The sequence below is a fragment of the Psammomys obesus genome, unplaced genomic scaffold (assembly GCF_907164565.1).
Source record: "Psammomys obesus unplaced genomic scaffold, mPsaObe1.curated_primary_1811, whole genome shotgun sequence".
Lineage (NCBI taxonomy): Eukaryota > Metazoa > Chordata > Mammalia > Rodentia > Muridae > Psammomys > Psammomys obesus.
Window position 1 is genome coordinate 19,916,895 of NW_026596125.1, and position 21,667 is coordinate 19,938,561.

General features: G+C 43.2%; 2 protein-coding genes across 3 annotated transcripts in view; both read right to left on the reverse strand.

The window, feature by feature from the left end:
* The window catches only part of Eif3a (eukaryotic translation initiation factor 3 subunit A), a 6,572-nt gene extending 5,615 nt beyond the window's left edge, over positions 1-957 (reverse strand). Inside the window, exon 1 of the mRNA XM_055591764.1 lies at positions 953-957. Within this exon, the coding sequence (XP_055447739.1) occupies positions 953-957 (5 nt within the window). The remainder of the gene's footprint in view (positions 1-952) is intronic.
* On the reverse strand, positions 897-18,334 carry Sfxn4 (sideroflexin 4). 2 transcript variants are annotated; one of them, XM_055591666.1, is made up of 14 exons: positions 18,230-18,334; positions 17,086-17,151; positions 15,353-15,427; positions 14,110-14,136; positions 13,970-14,024; positions 12,569-12,594; positions 10,716-10,769; positions 10,576-10,632; positions 10,408-10,473; positions 8,714-8,792; positions 7,060-7,175; positions 5,965-6,050; positions 3,472-3,589; positions 897-1,200 (listed from the first exon to the last, which is right to left on the reverse strand). In XM_055591666.1, exons 1-14 carry the CDS (start codon positions 18,290-18,292, stop codon positions 1,123-1,125), a joined length of 966 nt encoding a protein of 321 aa, XP_055447641.1. In that variant the 5' UTR covers positions 18,293-18,334; the 3' UTR covers positions 897-1,122. The 2 variants fall into 2 exon arrangements, with proteins under 2 accessions (XP_055447641.1, XP_055447640.1); XM_055591665.1 differs by having other exon boundaries at positions 7,114-7,175; positions 18,230-18,333.
* Between the last annotated feature and the right edge of the window lie 3,333 nt (positions 18,335-21,667).

A 21,667-nucleotide genomic window follows, 5' to 3' on the forward strand; every position in this document is an offset into this window, starting at 1 on the left:
AAAAAAAGGGAATGACAAGAGATGGGTGAGATGGAGGTTTTCAAAGGGTGTAAGGGATCAGAACTTGGTCTTCCAACATAACCAGGAAGGTTCAGAGAACAGCCAGAGCAAACCAGAAAGGCACAAGGCAATGCCAGCATGTTACACTGAACTGAGGTGGCACCTGAAGCCTTGGGTTCTTAACATATGAATTTATGCCCATCTGGGTGAGGAGTTTGGGTGCGAAGGCATCTATCAGACACAGGTGGGTAAATGATGTCACTAACAGGGAGCTGAGCTAAGGCATGGTTCAGTCCTGTGGGGCATCCAAAGAGCCAAGTACATTGTGGCAACTGGTTGGTGTCTGAGGGGCTGGCAGAATGGCAGTTCAGCCTTGGATGGGGCTTGGGCAAGAGCCACCTCTGTAGGATGTAGGCTGGGGCCAACACAGAAAAACATCTTAAAGAATAAGAGAGGGAGGAAGAATCAGAAGAAAAGGAAAGAGAAAAAAGTCTGGCTAGGAAAGATGTATTGCTTTTTTGATGAGGCAGTTTCAGTGATCCTGGGAGATGAGCCAGAGATATCCCAATGGCTACAGAGCAAGGCCCAAAGAAAGGGAGATGGGTATTCCTGAGAGTTGATTGTGCATAGACCTGGACTGGTGTTGGGAAAAAAGCTGTTACTGGCAAGAGGCCTTGGTTATTATAAAAACAGAAGTATCAGGGTCCTGTCAGTTAGGAACCAGGGAAGCAGACAGAATACCTGCAGTGTGGATCAGATGAAATAAGTAGGGACACAGAATTACTTCAGGGACCAGAGCTTTAATGAGCTCACCAGAGTTTTTTGTCTATCTGGAGGCTATCATTGTAGTGTTTGTATCTGAGACACAATGTACCTTTTGACTATTTTTCAAGTACTCAACTTTAAGTAAGTTTATTAGGTTTACACTATCTTTTACTAGGCTGATTCTTACTTCATTCACTGTTCGTTCAGCAGTTTCCTGGGTGTTGCTCTTCTTTCAGTCAGTCTCAAAACCCCAGGTGCTGCACAGGTATTGCTGGGAACCCAGAGGACACAGCAGTGCTCTCTAAATGAACCTTGACAGGCTAAAGATTTCCAGACAGAAGCCAAACTTGCCTGACCCTACACTCCTCTGTTATAGAAGAGCTCTTTTTCTTCTGTAGATGACTGAATCGTCTTTTCAAGCTGACTGCACTGGATCTGAAAGACAAGATCACATTCTTTATAATTCATGCTTAACTTCTGCGTCAAAAGCCAAGTTTTAAGAAAGCACCCATTTTCACATCTGTCTCAATGATAACTAATTGATAGCAAGACATACCATTTCTTAGAACTTTAGGGAATGTAATAGGCTCTTTTATACAATCATCACTCAACAATAACTACAAAGATCTGATTTGATTTGACCTGGAGCATTTACCACACCCATAAGTGTAGGGGACCGGTTCCCTAGTTTTTTTGGTTTTGGGGACAGGATCTTGATGTGTAGGCCAGAATGGCCTTGAACTTACAATCTCCTCTTACATCAGACTCTAGAATACTGGAAATACAATAATACACCTGGCTCGTTGCACATTCCAAGGCAATTTTCATATGCATCATTTCACCTACACACACTCCAGTACAGATATTACAGATAGTAAAGGCTGGTACCATGCACACAGGAAGAGTTATCACACCTAGCAAATGTTCACAGTGGATCCCTAACATCCAAAGCCCATTTCTAGTCTTGCAAGGTTGAATGTAGTCATTAGCTGGTGGCAAGCAGAGGAGCTCTGAAGGGACAGGCTCCTGTATCAGGTACTACAGGGTTACCTAAAGAGATGCTGACCCCTCTCAGCCTTAGGATGAACATTCAAGGCCAGTATCCCATCACCACAAGACTGCCCTTGGACCATCTCCACCACCCACCTGCACTGACAGGCACCTCAAGATCTGGTGAACTTTTGGGACGGTGCTGGCAGACAGACCCCACCTACTTCCTGCCCCTACTCTGCCCTCTGAGATTCAGCATCCATGCCTGGCAAGGCCCTTGCATGACCCCTTCAAGCCTACTGCCTGCTCCCTCTGCTTGGTGTTGCACTGCTAACTTTGGTCTCAGCATCCTGCCAGTCCCATGAGGTCATATTGTCCATACCTCCCTCCTACTGGGAAATGTTCTTTTAGTCCCACCTCTGCCTGTGCAATTCCAGGCATTTCCAGAGGCACCCTCTTCCAGGAAGCCTTCCTTGCTTCTAGCCCCTTTGTTCAAGTTTACTTTCTATCACGGAACAGTAATTTCCACACTTGTATCAGCTTTCCTGCAAGAGCATGTGATAGATCCTATTATTGATCCCAGGGTCTGTCCTCTTCCAGAGGCCTTTTTGTTGTTTTTAAATTTGCATTTATTTTATTTGTGTGGGTGTATATGCAATGGCACACGTATAGAGCTCAGAGGATAACCTTCAGGAGTCAGTTTTCTCCTCAGTGGGTCTCAGTGACTGAACACAGGTCTTGAGGCTTGATGGCAAGTACCTCTATCTGCTAAGCCATCTCACTGGCCTATGAGCTGAGTTTTAAACAGGCACAGATAAATCTCTAAAGCAATGATTCTTGGCACAGACACTGTCTCCAACTTCCTTTAACAGACAAGGAAACTGAGAAAACTGACCGTGATAGAGTGTGGGACTATCCCGGTCCAGGGTTATGGGAGAAGGGCAGAGGAAGCTTCAGCCACGGACACCTCAGACATGAGGATGGCAGGAGTTGCCTCCCTCCCTTCTCCCAACCTGGCACCATAAAACCAGCTCCCCACCATCAACTCCAGTAAGAATTTATTAGCCAGGGGTGGTGCACACCTGTAATCCCAGCACTCAGAGACGTAGTCAGATGGATCTCTGAGTTTGAAGACAGCCTGGTCTACAAAGAGAGTCCAGGACAGCCAAGGTTACATAGAGAAACCTTGTCTCAAAAAAACGAAAATAAATAAAAAAAACAAAACAAAACAACAAAAAAACCTCAGTTATCAGACTTCACTCGTTGTTTGACCGTACAAGCCCTCCCCGCTAAATCTACAACCCCTACAGAGTATGCAGATGAAGCATCTACCATTGCCCTGTCCAATGATAAGGCCACACAAACCTTGCCCCAGAGACCCTGGCCACCTCTCCAGGGGCATAAATATACACCTTCATGGGCCATCACTCCAGCCCCACCTTTGCAGATTTTTAAATAAAATTATTTGTGTTTTTATTATTTGTTTGATTTGGTTTGGTTTGGAGACAGGGTTTCTCTGTGTGGCTCTGACTGTCCTGGAACTTGCTCTGTAGACCAGGCTGGCCTCGATCAAGAGATCTGCCTACCTCTGTTTTCTGAGGACTGTGATTGAAGGTGTGCACCACCACTGCCTGGCTAAAATTATTTATTTTACTTGTACAAACATGAAATAAACACCCAGTTACTCTTATGAGGGGAAGCAGTGGGAGCTCTTACCTGTCCGATTTGTGGAAACATGCTGAATGACACAGGCACCATCAGCCCCATCATAAACAGGGTACAACCCATTCTCAAGGTCATTAATGAAAACGAGCTTTGTGGGGAAAACTGGGTCCTGTAAGAGACAAAGCACAGCTCACAAGCAGAGCTCAACATTTCAGGGCCTCTTTTCTGAAGCAGGCCTTGTGCTTCAATGACAGCAAATTTGGCTTAGCATGAAGCTACAGACCTACACCTTGGGCACTCTGCAACCATCCATCAGCAGGCCTTAAAATGCACATGGACTGAGTGAAGCTTATTTATTCAACCCTTTCATAGAAATGAGGAAGTAAACCAGGCTCAGTAGCACATGCCTGTAAATCGTAGCAATTCAAGGAGGCTGAGGCAGGTAGATCTCTCTGAGTTCGAGGCCAGCCTGGTCTACAAAGTGAGTCCAGGACAGCCATGGCTACCCAGAGAAACCCTGTCTTGAAATAAAAAAAAAAAAAAAAAAGGAAAAGAAAAAAGAAATGAGTAAGGAACTGACCACTTAGAGCAACTTGTCAAAACTCCAGAACTTGAAGTGATAGTTCAGAATCTAAAGCATGTGACTTAGTCTTTTGTTTTGCTTTTAATTAAATTATTTTTATATTAATTACAGTTTATTCATTTCATATCCCAGCTGTAGCCCCCCCTCTCATTCCCTCCCAATCCCACTCTCCCTCCGTCCCTTATCTCCTTCCATGCTCCTCTCCAAGTCCACTGATAGGGGAGGTCCTCCTGCCCTTTCATCTGACCCTAGCCTATCAGGTCTCATCAGGCCTGGCTTCATTGTCCTCCTTTGTTTTTTGAGACAGGGTTTCTCTTAGTATCCCTGGCTGTCCTGGAACATGCTCTGTAGACTAGGCTGGCCTTGAACTCAGAGATCTTCTTGCCTCTGTGTGCTTGCCTGTGTGCTGGGATTAAAGGCACGTGTCACCACTGCCTAGCTGTGTGATATTCTTTAAAGAATGGAAGGGGCAGTGTGGTGATGCACATAGCACTCCAGCCTGGAGAGTCAGAGAGAGACCTGAGGCTACACGAAGGCTATGTGCGCAATTCTGTTGACCAAGCATGTGCCCAATGGGAATTCACTTGCCCTTTCTAAGCCTTGGGTTTTTTATTTCTTGAGACTCAAAAAGAAGAAACTGAGATGGAAGGTCCATACGATGCTCTACTATGGATGCCACTATGCTGTCCTGGCTCTGAGACAGTGGTTCTGTGAGATCATCTACTGGCACTGTCCTTCCAACTTCTCTTCACACCCTGGAAATAAATGCCACTTTAACCCTGCAGAAATCCTGAGTATCATTCATGTATAACAAGCATTGCAGCTCAGAGCTTCAGGGTTGAGACTGACGAGAACAGCCCAGGTAGAATCCAACTAAGCAAATCTCTGCATCTATCTGGTCAGCTCTCCTGTGGGAAGGGACAGGACATTTTGTTCTGCCCAGGGCATTTCCTTATTTCATGAAATGTGCCCCACATGAGGTACTAGATAGGCTTTGTAGACTTGCCATGATGGACTGAATGGCTGGTTTAGGATAGACACGTGACCATCATGTGCCTACAGAAAGTTCTGGATTCTCTTATCTGAATGAAGCAGATCTGCCTTTAAGTTTTGCTGTATGGCTCTCTGATGGGGAGGCTGTGAGGTGACCAGGGAGGGTCAGCAGTTGTGTCTCTTTAAGCATCCACTTTGGCAGAAGGCTTTCAACACCAGAGCTGAAGGAAAGGAAAACACCCAGCAGAGGTACTCCCAAGTTCAGGGCTTTAGACTACTACTGCTAGATAGCTATCTCTGTATCTGCAGACTGAGTTTCTCACTTGGCAACCACTGGAGCCCACCTGACCCCCTAAGATCTCTACCTACAACAGGTTTTTGTTTTGTTTTAAGGCAGGTTGGCCTTAAATGAACTATGTAGCCATAGTTCCTCATGAGTTCCTCATCCTCCTGTCTCCACCTTCTAAGTGCAAGGATTATAGTGTGTACCACCATGCCATTTGTGAGGTGCCTGAGGTCAAATCCAGAGCCTTGTGCAGACGAGGCAAGCACTCTACCCACATTTCTTTAGCCCTAACCCCATTAACATGCCATTTCTTGTTTTATCAAAGGAATGTCAGTCTGCTGGATTGGGAGCAATTTGGACCTATAAAGTACATTGAAGTCAGAGAAGGGTAAAGAGTGAGCAGAGCTGGGAAGAACCTGAAGAGCACACCACTACAATCTCCTACAGTAGGAGAGTGGACATGTCCAGAGACAGCTAACCAAGGGGAAGGAGCATAAGTTCCAGGTTCATGCAGGCAACACTTCTAGATTCTTGTCCAGACAAATTCTCTTACCTAGTCCATCTTATAGGAAGGCTACAGAGGCCCTCATGCCTGCCCGTCCCTTGTAAGTTTATAAAGGTTTTGATTTGTTTCTTTTCTCTCTTAGATGGGTTTGACCACATAGGGAAAGGCAGCTCTTACCTTTTAAAGAAGTGGATAAAGACTTCAGGAACCAGGGCTGAGGTCCCAAACAGCACTGCCCTGGAGAATGCTGTTTCTTCAATAGCCTGGTAAGAAAGCCAAGGAGACAACTTAATAAAGGGAGACAATGTCCAGGGACCCCACTAGAGACTAGCGTACAATAGCTCCTTTCTCACTGGGAAAGACGTCAAGGTGACACTTTACAGGGGCCGGTGTTCACAGCTGTCTGTGAACTAACTGTGAGCTAACGGTAACTGAGAAGGGATTTTACCTCCTTTACCCCACTGTAATCCCCATCAATCTATCAAAACACCCCCAATAAGTCGCCCTCAAAAGTACATACCAAGGCAGCTTCTAGAGAAAGCCTCACCTAGAGTGAACTAAAATAGCAGCCTCCAGAGACAATTCAGGATTTGCCTTGAATTTGGCTCATATTGCCTTTCAACCTTACCTCTGCCACCAGCCTCCTATTCTAAGTTGCTCACCAGTGGTTCTCATCCTACCATCTCCCCAAAGCCAGCTTTGAATACACTGGGCTACTCTCCAAGCAAGGATAACTGTCTACATCCAGCTCTCACTTGTGTAATTAACAGTAGAATTCTATAAGGTCATATTTTACTTGGCATGAATGTAAAATGTGCAGCATTTTGCAGGGTCTACAGTGATAGCTCAGAGGTTAAAAGCACTTGCTGTTCTTGCAAAGAACCTGAGTTCAGGACTGCCCCCACCCACCCACTGACACACACACACAGAAAATTCACTCATATAGACACATTCATGTAAATAAAATACATCTTTACAGTCTGGAGAGATGGTTTAAGAGCACTTGCAGTTCTTACACATAGCCTAGATTTGGTTCTGAGCACTCACATGGTGACTCACATCTAAAAGTTTTGTTTCTCTGGCAAACCCACATGACTGCACCATCTCTTAAACACAGGATACAAAGTACAGAATCTTTTTCTGGTATGACAGGGGAAGATGTGCTTAGGAAAAGTGGAAGGCAAACAGATATTAGGTTACAAGCTCTCAAATACAAAATCCAATTCTGAACCCAAGGATAAGCAGTAGCCATAGCTTCACTGTGCTTCAAACCTTTCTTCCAGCTTTTCTGGAATAGCCAACAACATGACCTTCCTTGTCCATCACCTCAATGCCTCGGTGGCTCTCAAAACTTCGGGATGCAAAAACATTCATTCCACTGACTTGGGCTGTAGATAGAAAGCGCATAAACAGAAGTCTGAGTTTTAGCGCAGCAAGGGAACATTTGTACAAGATCATTGCAACAGCTGCCCTTCTTGACTCTCAGATAATCACCTGCTACAGACAGGGCCACCCAAGCTCTCTCCTGGGGCTGTAGAGGTAGGATCAGAACCTTTAACCAACTGGTCTTTGATCCTGACTACAGCCCACAGTCTATCCCAGTGTATGAGGTCCATTCTGTCTCTCTGGCTCAACTGCACTAATAATCCCCAAGGATCCTTGAAATGACTTTCTTAATTCTGCTTGACATGGATTGACTCTATGTCTGCAACATCACTTGCCAAACTTGAACATCAAGCTGCCAATTCTTCAAATTTCTCTGATTCCCAAGCTTAAATGTGGAACAAGAAACAGTAAACCTGTAGGCTAGGGAACTCAAAGAATTCTGCGAAGACAAGTAACTCTCTCTGGAGTTTCTCACTCCCCTATACCTGGGACCCCTATACTGCCACCTGCTTACTGTGAGACTCTGAGCAAGTTTGTTGTTTTTTTAAGCCAGGGTTTCTCTGTAGCCTTGGCTGCCCTGCACTCGCTTTGTAGACCAGGCTGGCCTCAAACTCACAGAGAGTCACCTGCCTCTGCCTCATTGAGTGCTGGGATTACAGGTACCACCATGCCCAGTTTTTCAAACTCCCCGTACCTCAAGACTTCTCACTTGTAAAAGGAAATATTTCTTACCCATAGATTATCAGGATTATGTGAAATGATGAATAGGAAATATTTGTGTAAGACAAATCTTTAAAATATAATTTAAGTAGGTTGAGAATTAGCTGTAGAGTGCTTGCCTAATACACACCAGGTCCTGGGTTTGATCATCTGCAGTGCAAATGAAAGTAACAATGAAAGGAATTTGTAGTTTGTTTGTTTGTTTGTTTGTTTCTACACAGGGTTTCTCTGGGATTAAAGGTGTGTGCCACTATACCCAGATTTGTAATTTATTAATTTTTGTTTTTTCAAGACAGGGTTTCTCTGTGTGGCCTTGGCTGTCCTAGACTTGCTTTCTAGACCAAGCTGGCCTCAAACTCACAGAGATACACCTGTCTCTACCTCCTTGAAAGTTGGGATTAGAGGCATGAGCCAGGGTGGCGCCCAGCTTGTGTTTATTTTTTAACAATTAAAAGTATATCCACAGTGTTGAAGAGAGGGCTCAGCAGTTCAGAGGACATTTTGCTCTTGCAGAGGACTCAAGTTTGATTCCTAGCATTCATACTGAGTGGCTCATTACTGCTTATAATTCAGTGCCCTTTTCTGGCCTCCATAGGAACCTGCATTCACATGTACATACTTACACATAATTAAAAACATATAAAAATTAAAATATAAATTAAAGAAGATATCTACAGAGAACATGTCATGTTAGGCCAGGGAGACCTAGCAAGCTACAAATGGTACTGTCACAGGTCACAACATGGTCAAGTTACCCAGGGTCTCTGGAGCTGAAATGACCTCAAAGAACAGCTTCATGCTCTCAGCCCTTCCTGCTTACCAAGAAAGGCGATTGGTAAGGCTCTTTTAAGCCAAAAGTTACTCAGGGGATACTTCATTTGAAAGAGATGAGGGATTAACTGTAAAATAAGAAGGAAAAAAATCATTTCACATGACCAAATACTTAGCTGAGCCAACAGAGCAGCAGAGCTGGCACGATTTGGTTCCCATCATAGCCAGCACACTCACACAAATTATTTTTTGTTTTGTTTTAATTACAACCCTGAGGTAGATCTTTCCGCTTATTCAAGGGGTAGATGGGAACCTAGAGATTATGTAACCTCTTCATTCATAGTCTTAAGAGCTAGAAAGGTTTAAAGCCAGACTGGGAAATTGGGCTTGTCTACCTCTAAAGTCTTATTTATGGATCTTTATACATAGCCCAGGCTGACCTCAAACTCATAATCCTACCAGTTCAGGCTCCTGAGTGTTGGGCTCATAGGTCTGTGCACCACGCATGGCCTTAGGGTGTACATTTGTTTTCTTTCAGTTTTCGGAGACAAAGTCTGTTATATAGCTCTGACTGTCCTAGAACTTGCTATGTAGTCCAGGTGGGCCTCAGACTCACAGAGATCCATCTGCCCCTGCCTCCCGAGTGCAGAGATTAAAGATATGTACCAACAATCCTGGCCCAGGATCTACATTTTTAACCAATCCAGAATTCTGATATCCAAAGTAGGATACTACATATATATTAAGTTTCTGTGGTATGAACTAAAAAAAAAAAAAAACTGTACTGAGTAAAGCTATGCCTCAGTATTAGTGTCAGGACCTTCCTTAGATACTGTTTAGATGCTTCCTTGAACTGTTTAGATGCTCAAGTCTCTTACATAGAATGATGCATCTGTATCATTATGTACTTTATACATTATATACACTATAACTTAGATATATCTTATCCTAGCTCTTAAATCACCTCTAAATTAGATATAGCACCCAGTGTAATAGAAATGCTATATGAGTACTATTATACTGTTTTGCTTAGAGGATGACAAGATAAAGCATTCATCTATAATTAGTATAGATATTGTCTGCCCACAGTTACTTCCCTGAATGTAAAACTTACCATATATGGCTAGAAACTTAGATGCGGTAGTAAGCGATTACTCTGAGAAGACAGGATTACATTGACTAGTATTTTCCACTCAGATGTTCAAAATTTACAGGTCCAAACAGAAATAATATTTGTAATTAAGTTAGAATCAATTTATTTTATTTTTGTTTTGAGGAATAAAAATGGTTTGACAGGTATCCTACTTAGAATCTCAATTAAGGGACTGTCAAAATCAGAATGGCCTGTGGACATATCTATAAGAAACTGTCTTGATTAATGTTTCATGTGGGAGGGCTCATCCTCCTGTGCCACCACTACCCCGACGAATGTGCGCCTAGGCTTCCTCTAGAAGAAAACTAGGGAAGCTTGAGCCTGGGAGCAAGCCAGCTAGCAAGCAGTATCTTCCATGGTTCCTGCTGAACTTCCTCAGCTGTGAGTGAATTCCTGGGTCAGAAGTAAACCTGCAAGGAATAGCAAGTGGTTCTGCCTTCAGATTCCTGTCTGGAGTTCCTGACCTGGCCTCCCTCAATGATAGACTATGATCTGGAAATGTAAGATGAAATAAAACCTTTCCTCCCCTAAACTGTTTCTTGTCAGAGAAACAGAGATGAACTAGAACAATAGGGTTTAAAAACACCTACTCCAAAGAAGGTTGAAGACACAAACACCCCTGCTCCCAAAACTGCTCTCTCTACTGGTCCATGACTCTAAGGAAAAATGAGAGAACATAATACACAGTTATGGTTTTGCTCTGCAAGAACAGTTTGTAAAAATCCAAATCCTGTTTTCCTAGGGTTCGCAATACTTACATAACTGGCATTTCCATTGATGATGTTAAAGGGTGTGGTGTATCCGTACAAGCAAGCCTACAGAATGAGAGAGAACTCAGTGGATCACTTCCTGGTTTCAAGTATAATAGAACCCAGAAATCATGAAATTCAAAGTCTACCTGAGTTAAAACGATGGACTTCATTCCAGTAGCTGGCATCATTAACAGAACTACCTTTGGAAAAAAACAAAACAAAACATGCTTATGAGTCTCTGGTGAAGCGACAAAGCCTGCAGAAATAAAAATAGTTTCCAAACAGTCAATACAGGACTGTGGTAGTCTGAATGAAAATGGCCCCCAGAGACTCATAAAGTGGCACATTATTGAAGGTGTGGCTTTTCTGGAGTAGGTGTGGCCTTGATGAAGGAAATGTATTACCCAGGGGTGGGCTTTGAGGTTTATGGATCCAGATGTAGAGCTCTCAGCTCCTCTCCAGTACCATGTCTGCCTCCATGCCTCCATGCTTCTCCCATAATGATAATGGACTAAACCTCTGGAACTGTAAGCAAGCCCCCAATTAATTATTGTGTCTCTTCACAGCAATAAAATCCTAACTGAGACACAGTACCAAGGCCCCTAAGGCTGACACAATAGGAAGTGGACACAGTATTGATAGCCAGGGGACAAACCCATGTTTGGAGTGCACTTAACCAACCCTGAACCAGTAGTACCTGAGAGTTTCACCAATGCTGTTTCCAAGGCCTACTAGACAGCATGGCCACCGAAAAGCCTGCCTTTGCCAGGGAAAGGTAAACATAAGATAAGAGTAGAGGAAATACAGCCAGCATGGGATGGCCTTACTGGGGGCAATTCCCAGTTCTCAGTGAGAAGTTGCGTGGAGGTGGGCTCGGGTAAGAAGGGTACTATAGTTTGGTCAGGAATATCTTCCAGAGATGCTTTAGCTGGATACAAATGAACTAAAGGCTTGGTCTCCAGCTTGGGGTGACAATGAAAGCTATCTAAAGGGATGTCTTCAGTTTACTGGGGACATGCTCTTTGAAGGGTGTGCGGAACCCTAGTCTCTATTTCTTTCATTTACTGGGTGCCATCGAGTAAACATCTTGCTCCCTACTCCCTAATATATTTTCACTATTCTGTACTGATTCACTATAGACTCAAAAGCAATGGGTTCAAGTGAGCATGGAATGATGTCTCCAAAACTATCAGCCAGAATAAATTTTCTTTTTTCCCCCCTGCATTTATTTATTTATTGTATCATAAAAGTCAGAAGACAACTTGGAGGAATTGGTTTTCTCTTTCCATTATGTGGGTCTTGTGGACAGAAACAGGGTTGAGGGCTTTAGCCTGCTGAGCCATCTCATTGTCCCTTAATAAAAATTCATTTCCTTAAATATTTAGTTTTATTATTTTTAATTACATGTATATATGTATACATGTGTTGGGGTATGTGTACATGAGTGCTGGTGCCCACAGAGGCCAGAGGCTGGCTTCAGATACTTCTGGGACTAAATTATATACAGTTGTGAACTGCCCAATGTTAATACTGAACTCAGATCCTCTGCAAGAGCCAGAAGAAGCTAGCATTCAATCTAGCTCCAACCCCCTTTTTAAAAATTTATTTTTGTTATCTGTATGGATGTATGAAGCTTTTGTTTTTATACACTGATTACCTCAGGTATTTGTTAAAGTAACAGAAATTTGATTAACACAGAAAGTCATGTACACTTCCATTAGGCTGTGGCCAACAGTATTTCCCAACTCTCTGATCTACAGTACTATGTATATGGTAGATGTTCAAAGAAAGGATGGCTTTGTGACACAGGCTTTTGAAAAGTCCAAAGCTTGACTAAGTTAAGTGGAATAGGGTGTGGATACAGGAAAAGCAGACAAAGCCACAGGAGGATCTAGACTCATCTATTAGAGATCCAGAGCTGGAGGGACGCAGTTGAGGCCAGATAATGAGTATCCAAAACTTTACCCATTTCCCTGATGCTAGAGGTCAGCTAACTCACCATGGGTGCTGTCACAGGCAGGAAAGCTGTAGGAGAGAGCACTGTGTTAGTGATCATGGCTAACCAGGCTGACAAGCCCTGAAGGGGCACCATCCCTTGATAATTTTCTGCAGCCTCCCAAGGGCTCAAACCTTAGGGAACATCGTTGTTTTTCTTTTTCCTAATAAAAATAAAAACTATGAGGATGGGGAAATGGCTCATTTAGTAAAGTACTTGCAGTACAAACTTGAGGAACTGGGTTCATGTCTCTGGTACTCACACAAAAAGCCAAATACAGTAGCATATGTCTATAAAGGCAAAGAGAAATGGGTCCCTGGAGCTTACTGACTTATTATTAGCTTAGACAAATTCTATAAGCTCCTGATTTAGGAGAAGCCCTTTTTCAATTTTTTTAAATGGTAGAGAATAATAAAGGTCAACCTCTGGCCTCCATATGCCCATATGTACATGTACACTAGCATGAATGTGTTTGCATGCACGCACACGCAGCTGAGTACATATGGTAGAAAATTAAGATACAGAAAGACCTACCATAAAGATACCTGGCAGCCTTCCCAGGCCTCTGCCTGAAGGAAAATGGTAATGACTGTTAACTTGTCCATCTTTCTAGATTAAAAAAAAATTTTTTTTTCCTTTGAGGCAGGGTCTCATGTAGTCCAGGAAGCTTCAAACTTCCTACATAGCTGAAAATGGTCTTAAGCTCCTAATCTTCCTGCCTCCAACCCCCCATATGCTGAGATTATGTACCATGACATCTCAGTTTATGTGGTGTGGTGCTGGTGCTGGTGATCAAACCCAAGGCTTTTGCATGCTAGGGAGGCACTCAACCAACTGAGCTACATCCCAGTCCTTCAAGTATGGTGTGTATGCATGTAAGGGAGTGGTAACGTGAATTTTATAAATGTGCATGTGGATGTCAGAAGACAAATTCTGTGTTTTCTTCAACAGCTGTCTACCTTTTTTGCTTAAGATAAGGTTTTACTATATAGCCCTGGATGGCCTGGAGCTTGCTGTGAAGATTAAGCTGATCTTGAATTCACAGAGATCTGCCTGCCTTAACTTGCTTAGTTTTGGGATTAAAAGCATGTGCCACTTTATTTTTTGAACCTGCTCACCAATTAAACTAAACTGGCTAGACACTGAATCCACTCTCCACCTCCCAAGTGCTGAGTTACAAGCCAAGTTTTTCTACAAAGTGGATCTGAACTCAGGTCTTCATGCCTGCACACAGGTACTTGACTGAGTAAATTACCGCCCAGGACCTCTCAAGTATTCTTTTAAAGCTATGGCTTCCAGAATTTCCATCATCAATCCATATAAAGGAAAATAAATTAAAGTAGGGTATTTTCTGTTATAAGCCACACCTTCCCCACCTACTTCTGAACAAGATAACCAGCTCACCTGCAGGTCGGAAAAGAGTGGGGATCAACTTGCTGCTGTCAGGGTGTACAGATGACTTCAAAGGAGCAGAAGAAAAGGTTAGCTGGATGGTGAATTTTATTATTTAGAAAGCCAACAATTATAAAGGAGCTGGAACTTACAAGACTCCTATTCCATGCGTCTTTAATCTAAAGAAAGATAACAAGAAGCATCAGATTTTAAAGGTGGTTCAACAGCAAACAGAATCTCTTGGCCAGTCTTAATTCTTGATGTCACAGTTATACTACCATTCAGACAGGGCAAGCTATAGAAGAGGGAACAGTAAGCCAAAATGAACGCATCAAATGGATCAAATAAATACAAAGTAAACTAACAACTTGCCAAGTGATTTATGAAGAAACTGCACAGAACATTAAGAAGTCCTAGCACCATGGGGAGAATTGTCATTTGACAGCCCTTCAGGGAGTCTAGAATGTCTCCTAGCCCAGACAGCATGCAGAGACTTTCCAAAGCCATCAGTCCCACCATCTGTCACAGAGCCAACTGTAAGCCCAGAGGCTTCAACAAGTAGGCTAGGGGCTGGAGAGGTAGCTCAGTGGTTAAGAGTACTGTACTGGTTGCTCTTCCAGAGATCCTGAGTTCAATTCCCAGCAACCACATGGTAGCTCACAACCATCTATAATGGGATCCGATGCCCTCTTCTGTCATGCAGAGATACAGAAAGACAGAACACTCATGTATATAAATAAGTAAATCTTAAAAACACACACACCAAAAAAACCCTACAAAGCTAATATGAGCTTTTCTTTTTTTCTTCCAAAACGGTTTTTCTGTATAACTCTATCTGTCCTGGAACTAGCTCTGTAGACCAAGCTGGCCTGGAACTCAGTGATCCACCTGCCTTGTCTTGCCAATTGCTGGGATTAAAGGTGTGTGCCACCACTGCCCAGCTTCCACAGGATGTCTTGAGGGACTGATACTTATGAGTTTGAGAAGTAAGATAGGTAAAAAAAAAAAAAAAAAAAAAAAAAACCAAACCAAAACAAACAAAAAAACTTGGTCTAAGCTCACTGGTAGGAATATAACCCTGCCTTGAAATACTGCCTACAATAAAATATGGACTCTGACTTCAGCGGCCTGCCCTTGAGTTTGCCATGGGTCTCCAGGAATTGGCCACATATGAAAAATTCCCACTGTATGTGTAGGCGGAACACTGTTCTAGCTGGGTTATGAGATAGAATTCTAACTACACATTTTTGTAAAGTAAATCCCCTAGGCAATATGTATAATGACAAGATTAGTTACCAAACATGACTCTACTTCATTTTACTATATGCAAGGTAAAACCATGTGAAGGCAATTCTAGCCAGCCTCGAACTGCACATATGAGTTTATGAGACATACCCTTTTGTCATCCAGGTAGTGTTTGGATGCGTCTTCTGTGGTAAACAACAGCTGTCTTGATTTTTCTATGCTTCCCTGTAAACAGACATCAAGAAATCAGGCAAAAAAAATCTCAACATGGTCTGTGTTTATCCTCAGCTTTGAAAACCACAGCTATCAGCACACACCAGCCTTCAGCTGCACACTTGATTTCAAGATGTGTTCCTGATCACAATGATCATTCTGTGCGCTGCTCAGAATTAGACCTTCTGGCTCCCTAGACAGCTCCTGTTCCCCCCTGAAGCTGTCATCTCCCTGGCTTCTGGTTGTCAACTGCCTTGACAACCCTGTCAATCCCTAACCTCTCATCTACCTTGTTGTGCAGCTTTTTTTTTTTTATTTGAGGAAAATACACAAAATAAAAAGAAATAATTCACAATAGAACCCCTTATCCAGAATTAGCAACTGTGTAACATCTGGTTATATTTGTTTCTAATTTTATTTTGTTTTTTTTTTTTTTTGTTTGTTTGTTTGTTTGTTTTCAAAACAAACCATTACTCATTACTCATCCCCTCCTCATCCTATCACAGATACCACTATTATGAATTTAGGGTGTAATTTTCGAGTCCATATTGTTACACTTATATATACATACTTGAATACATATGCCCACAAATAAATACATAGTATTTCATCATAATTTGCATAAATTATATACTGTGCACCTTGTCTCACAGACAGCTGCCTTCTCATTTGTTTACAGAGTTTCTATAGTGCTAGGAATGAACCCAGGCTTTGCCCATGTTCATCACTGAGCCACATTTGGGCCTCATGTTCTCCCATTTAACATCACACATACTATGCATTTCCACTAAATAAAATATTGATAACAAGTTCACACTTTAATGGCTAGTCAGAATTCCACTATATAAAATATCATATTGTGTATTTCCCTACTAATGGGTACTCGGCTTCTTTCCTGGTTCTTAGCAAAAATAGAGGGATAAGGGAGATCTAGAGTATGAATATGGATATATCCTTTATAGTCTGCCCCTGAAAAGTTATACTGGCACGGCAACTTCTTTTCATCTCTAGCCACAATGATTCAAACCCTTGTCTTTTACAGGGACCGTCAGCCATCCCCAAAACTAATGGCCTTGCCCACATATGATCTCTCTGGCTAGTTACTATCTGGCCACCAAGAGACCCCTTGGCACACATATCTCATTACTTGGCTCTGTAGGAAAAATGCCAACCTACAGGAGCCTGAAAGATATGCCTGGACCCCTAGTGATTAGTAACTGAGGGAGGCCCCACTCTCTAGCCTTGGGTTCTACTCACATCCCTTCTCTCAGACAACCTTTCATCTAGACGCTCCAATCAGAAACTCTCCCAACTTTTCGCCTGATGAAGGCATAGCCATAGTCTTGTTACATAGAAGATGGTTTTTGTTTTGAGACATCCATTATGTAACCCAAGCTGGCTCAAATTCACAACCGTAAGCAACTGACTGCTGGCTGGAAGGCTGGTCTGGATTAACTTTGAATCAGCAGCATCCAGTGCAGGCATGGTATTATTCTCTGCTCAACAGACTTATGTTTAACTTACTATTCTTCCAACCCAAAACACTCACTCAAAAATAATACTAAATATAATAACCTATATACATGTATACACTCATATATATGGGGTATTGTTCCAAGTTTCAAAATAAAGCATGAAATCATTATTTCTTAAAACATAATTATACTTACAATTGAAATAAACAGATTTACAGGATCTAATAAATCCATCCACTGAAGAAATCTTCGAAAGAAGGACTGAAGGTGATGAGAAAGAGACACAACAGAGAAAAAGTTAAAAGAAATAAGACTTAACAAGGTAGTCACAGTTCATTTTAGCAGAGGCATACTTACTAAAGACCTGTAGGCAGCCTGACTTTTATTTATTTATTTTGTATCTCCTCTAACCAATTGGGATAGGGTTTCCCTGAGGAATTAAAACTCAGAATTTGGGATTCAAATGTTCATATCGTCATATGACTTCAAGGTAAGAAAGACCTGACTCCTGCCTGGCCTTCTCTGCTGCTATAGGCTTTAGCAATAAGAGGCAGACACCCCAACAAAGGCTTAGCTGGGGTTGCAGCTCCATTCAAAAGTGAAGAAAGTGTGTTTTGCTTCAACAAGCTGCCCATCTTCGAAGCAGCTCCAACTTTAAGTTCTGGCTCTCCACAAACAGGGTAGGCTAAAACTTAGTTTAAGGTCAAGGCCTCTAAGAAAGCACCTAGAACTTTGGGGCCCCATAAGGATATACAAGTGATACCAAACCGGGCCAAAAAAAGAAAAAAGGGGGAAGGAGGGTGTTGTAGAATCTAATCTTTTTTTTTTTATTACACGTTGAAACGTTACTTGGCATTTGTTGGACTAAATATGTCCTTAAGATGAATGGCTGTTTCTTTTTAAATTTTTTAATGTTATTACTAGAAAAACTACCAAACAGTGACCTGCGGGCCTGTGACTTGCTTAAAGCAGGGTTTATGTGCAGTCTTACTCTGAATGGGCTGAGTCAATCAAGCCTAGGAGGCCTGGAAGGCCTTGTTTTCTCCTCACCGTGCTGGCCAGCAAGGGAAGTCCCCAACAAGGACTGGAACTCCTTAGTGAGGCCCTGCCATCAATTGAGTGACTTTGTGGCCTTCTCCAACCCAGCCTCGGACCTAAGTAAGAGATGCAGAGCAGGAGCCACTGACAAGCTAGGGTTTTCCCCTTTCCTCTGCAGGAACCTGAGGTGGGATACGCGGTCCAAGACCATCTCTGTGAGAAAGGGCATGCCGCCAGGCAGCGGCCTGGTCTGTCAAGGTCACACTGCCCAGGCCAGCCTCCCGCCCCAGCCCTGGCGTACTTGACGTTCGGAAATCCCGAAGTGCAGGTTGGGTTCCATGGGCGCCCTTAGCGACGCCAGCATGAGCCTCCTCCTCTTCCCGGAACCTACGCAAGGTGGCGCCGACCCGGACCGCCTGCCAGCGCAAGGGGAGGAGCCTATGGCGTATCCCGCCCCCAGCCCGAGGTCCTTAGCTTTAATCCTACGCCTTCTGTTTTGCGCGCGGAGAATCCGAGGCTTCCGGGTACAGAGGTATTCACCCTAGTTCCCGTCTCCACTCACAGCTGAGACCGTGTAAGACAGTTTAAGCGATGCAAGAGTACCTCTACCATCACTCCTGCGCTTCTGCTTCTTACCAGGCTCACATTACCCCTGAAGCCTGTTGTATACAGGGTCAAGTGTAAACTGGGCGTGGTAGTGCACGCCTGTGATCCCAGCCCTCAGGGAGGCGGAGGCAGGCCAATCTCTTGAGTTGAAGTCAGCCTGGTCTACAAAGCGAGTCCAGTACGGCCAAGGCTACACAGAGAAACCCTGTCTCAAAAACCAAAACAAACAAAAGTCAAGTGTATACGAGTTGGGTCAGATCACAGCTAGATACGTAATTTTCGTGGCCCAGTGAAAAATAGAAATATCGTGAGACTTATTCAAAAAGTACTGAGAGTTCCAAAAGTGTACATCATTGAAACAACTGTGGAGAAGCTGGCTCTGGGTAGAGTGTTCCAAACTCTCAGCCAGATTGGTTAGGTTTTATTCAGTTTCTTTCCAGCATTAGGTCTGTGAATGAAAACTCCTGAAAGAAGTACAGAGACTGGCTGTGAAGAGATTGGAAAGTTGTGGTCCAAAGGTTAATTACCTTGGGCTAAGTTCTGGCCCACCAAAATAGCCATTTCTTGCCCACCTGTGTCAGAACTAACATCTTGTGACAACAGATAAAAATTTTTAAGACTATGGATTTAGCAAATTAAAAGTTAAGGATGCCATCAGATAGCATCTTTAGCCATGGGAAAGCTTCCTCCATCTCGATGCGCCTGCCTCTGCTGTATCCACCAATGTATTTTATGCTTGCCTTGATTTATGATTTTCCCTATTCTGTAAAACTATAAAAACCTTGTGAAACTGCTTCCACATTGGAACATGAAATTTGGGGTAACCTAAATCTGTGTTCCCAGAATGGCTCCAGAATAAACTTACTCTATTTCTTTAAGACCTATTTTGTTGTTGTTGTTTTTCATTTTGTTTTGTTTTGCATCAACAGGTCAAATCAACTTTGTTGGTTGAAAGCCAGATCAACTACAGAATCTTATTCCTTCTCTCCAGTGTCAGGATAGATAGACTAGTCAGGGTACACTTGAGTGTGTACATAGAATATGCACACTGTTCAGCAGGACTCCTGAGTCCAGAGCTAGAGGCCCTGCACAACACTTATCTATGTGATTCTGGTGATGTCACTTTCTCCAGGTCTATTTTCTCATGTGGAAAAAGGCATTGTTGCAGGATATTTGATTCCATTGTGAACTCCAAGACTGTGAACTGTAAAAATCTGATATATCCCTATATCCCTCCTTGGTCCACTGATAAGGGAGGTCCTACTCTCCTACTATCTGACCCTAGCCTATCAGGTCACATCAGGACTATATGGAACTTCTTTCTCTGTGGCCTAGTTGAAAGACCCCCCCCCCCTGAGGGTATCTTTCGTCTGAGAGACCCCCTCCCAAAGATCAGCGAGTCCAGGCTTTCGGATGCAAACAGCAAGAGGCTTTATTGGATACACGGGTACCCGGGCGGAAAGTCACTCAGATGACTTTACGCGTCTTACCGGGCAGAAAGCTGGGTTTTTTAATAGTGTTAGAGCAGAAGCACTGATACAGAAGCGAGAGGCATAGTTACAGGGAGCTGATTGGCTCTTTCACATGAATCAGGTTGGCAGGGACATCAGAATTCCAGGAACTGGGTGGTCATAACAATTATGACGGCCTTGACTAGTGCCACCATATGTTGCTTTTCCCAGGACTCCTATCTCAGCCGGACCACCTGTCAGATATCCCATGAGGGTGGTCAGGACAAAGTTGTTTTTGGCTCAGCTGGGGCAGCCTTGACCGCAGATATCTTGAGGGGGGTGACTTAGCTGGATTTTCTCAGAGTAATTTTTAGTTCCCATCCGGCCTTTACTATTTTTCCCAGAACTGTGGTACACCGCAAAATGGCATTAGCTATGTTTAACTCTGTTCAACTCAGGGTGATATGGGGTCCTTCATAGTAAGGCCACCTCACCAGGAGGTGATCAAAGAGCAGGTAACTAAGTTCATGCCAGTGACTGCCATGGGCTTTATTTGAGGGGGGTCTAAGTCCTCTCCATGCATGGTCCTTGGTTGATTCATCAGTTTCTTGTCTAGTGTGGATCAGCCCTAACATACACCTTTAATCCAAGAACTTTCTGTTTATTGTAAACAGGTGATTATGGTCTAGTTCACTCAGTCCTAGCACACACCTTTAATCCTTGAGCTTTCTGTTGACAGGATTTAAGAAAGTTAACCCTAGGTCAAGAGGTAAAGCAAGAAACCAGCTAACAGGGATTAACAAAAAAAGAGGGACTTTGAATTGGGTATTTAAGACACCATGAATAAGGAGAGCTTTAGCTCTCCAGCTCTCAGGCTTTTAGCTGTTGCCTTTTTCTTCCTGGGCTGTTTGGTGAGCTGTGTAGGAAGGCCTTTTTCTTTGGGATATAAGCTGAGTAGGAACATCAGCTGGGTGCTTTCTCTGCCTCTCTGAGCTGCTAGGTTTTAACTCCAGCATCTGGCTCCAGAGTTTTCACTGGTAAAATATAATGGTTGGAATTTTCATTTTTTTATAACCACAAGGCATTGTAATGGTTTTACTCTTAGGGGCTTGCTGAAGATTGAAGGAAATGACTGAGCCAGGCTGAATAGAGGTGCCCAGTAGTAGCCATGACTACCTAGAAGTTACCAACCCTTGTCTTTCACACCCAGGAATTCAGGCATTCTTATCAGCTTATGCGGCTTTGTTCTTTAGTTGCTTACTTCCCCTGGCTCACTTTGCTATTTTCTTCAGCAGTTCTCTCCACAGCTGGGTAAAGTGACCCTCTTCAGTATTCTCATGCCTAGAAATACACTAGTGCTTCCAGTCTGTAGCACACTGCATTGTCTAATTGGCTCTATCCTCAGTGAGTTACAGATCCAGTCCAGTTGGCTCTTGGTGCTTCCTCATTTTGGAAGTCCTACAATTTAAAGAACCAGAATGATCCTTAAATTACTATGACTTTTTTCTTTTTGAGGGGAAATGGAAGGTAGTTGAGGCAGTCTCATCTCACACTGTAGTCAAGGCTGGGTTTGAATTTCTGATCCTCCTGCATGCAGGCATGAGCTGCAATGTCCATCCTGTCAACTTCAAAGTCTTACTTACACATTTACAATCCAGTCCTTAGCTTGTCTGAGGGACTTT

Excerpts from the sequence above, each read along its gene's own strand:
- Sfxn4 (XM_055591666.1), bottom strand. The coding sequence starts at position 18,292 with ATGCTGGCGTCGCTAAGGGCGCCCATGGAACCCAACCTGCACTTCGGG. Across the intron at positions 8,793-10,407 it reads TGTCTTCAACCTTCTTTGGA|TTAATCCCTCATCTCTTTCA; the intron begins GTAGGTGTTTTT and ends CTTATTTTACAG. Across the intron at positions 1,201-3,471 it reads TGTTTCCACAAATCGGACAG|ATCCAGTGCAGTCAGCTTGA; the intron begins GTAAGAGCTCCC and ends CTTGTCTTTCAG.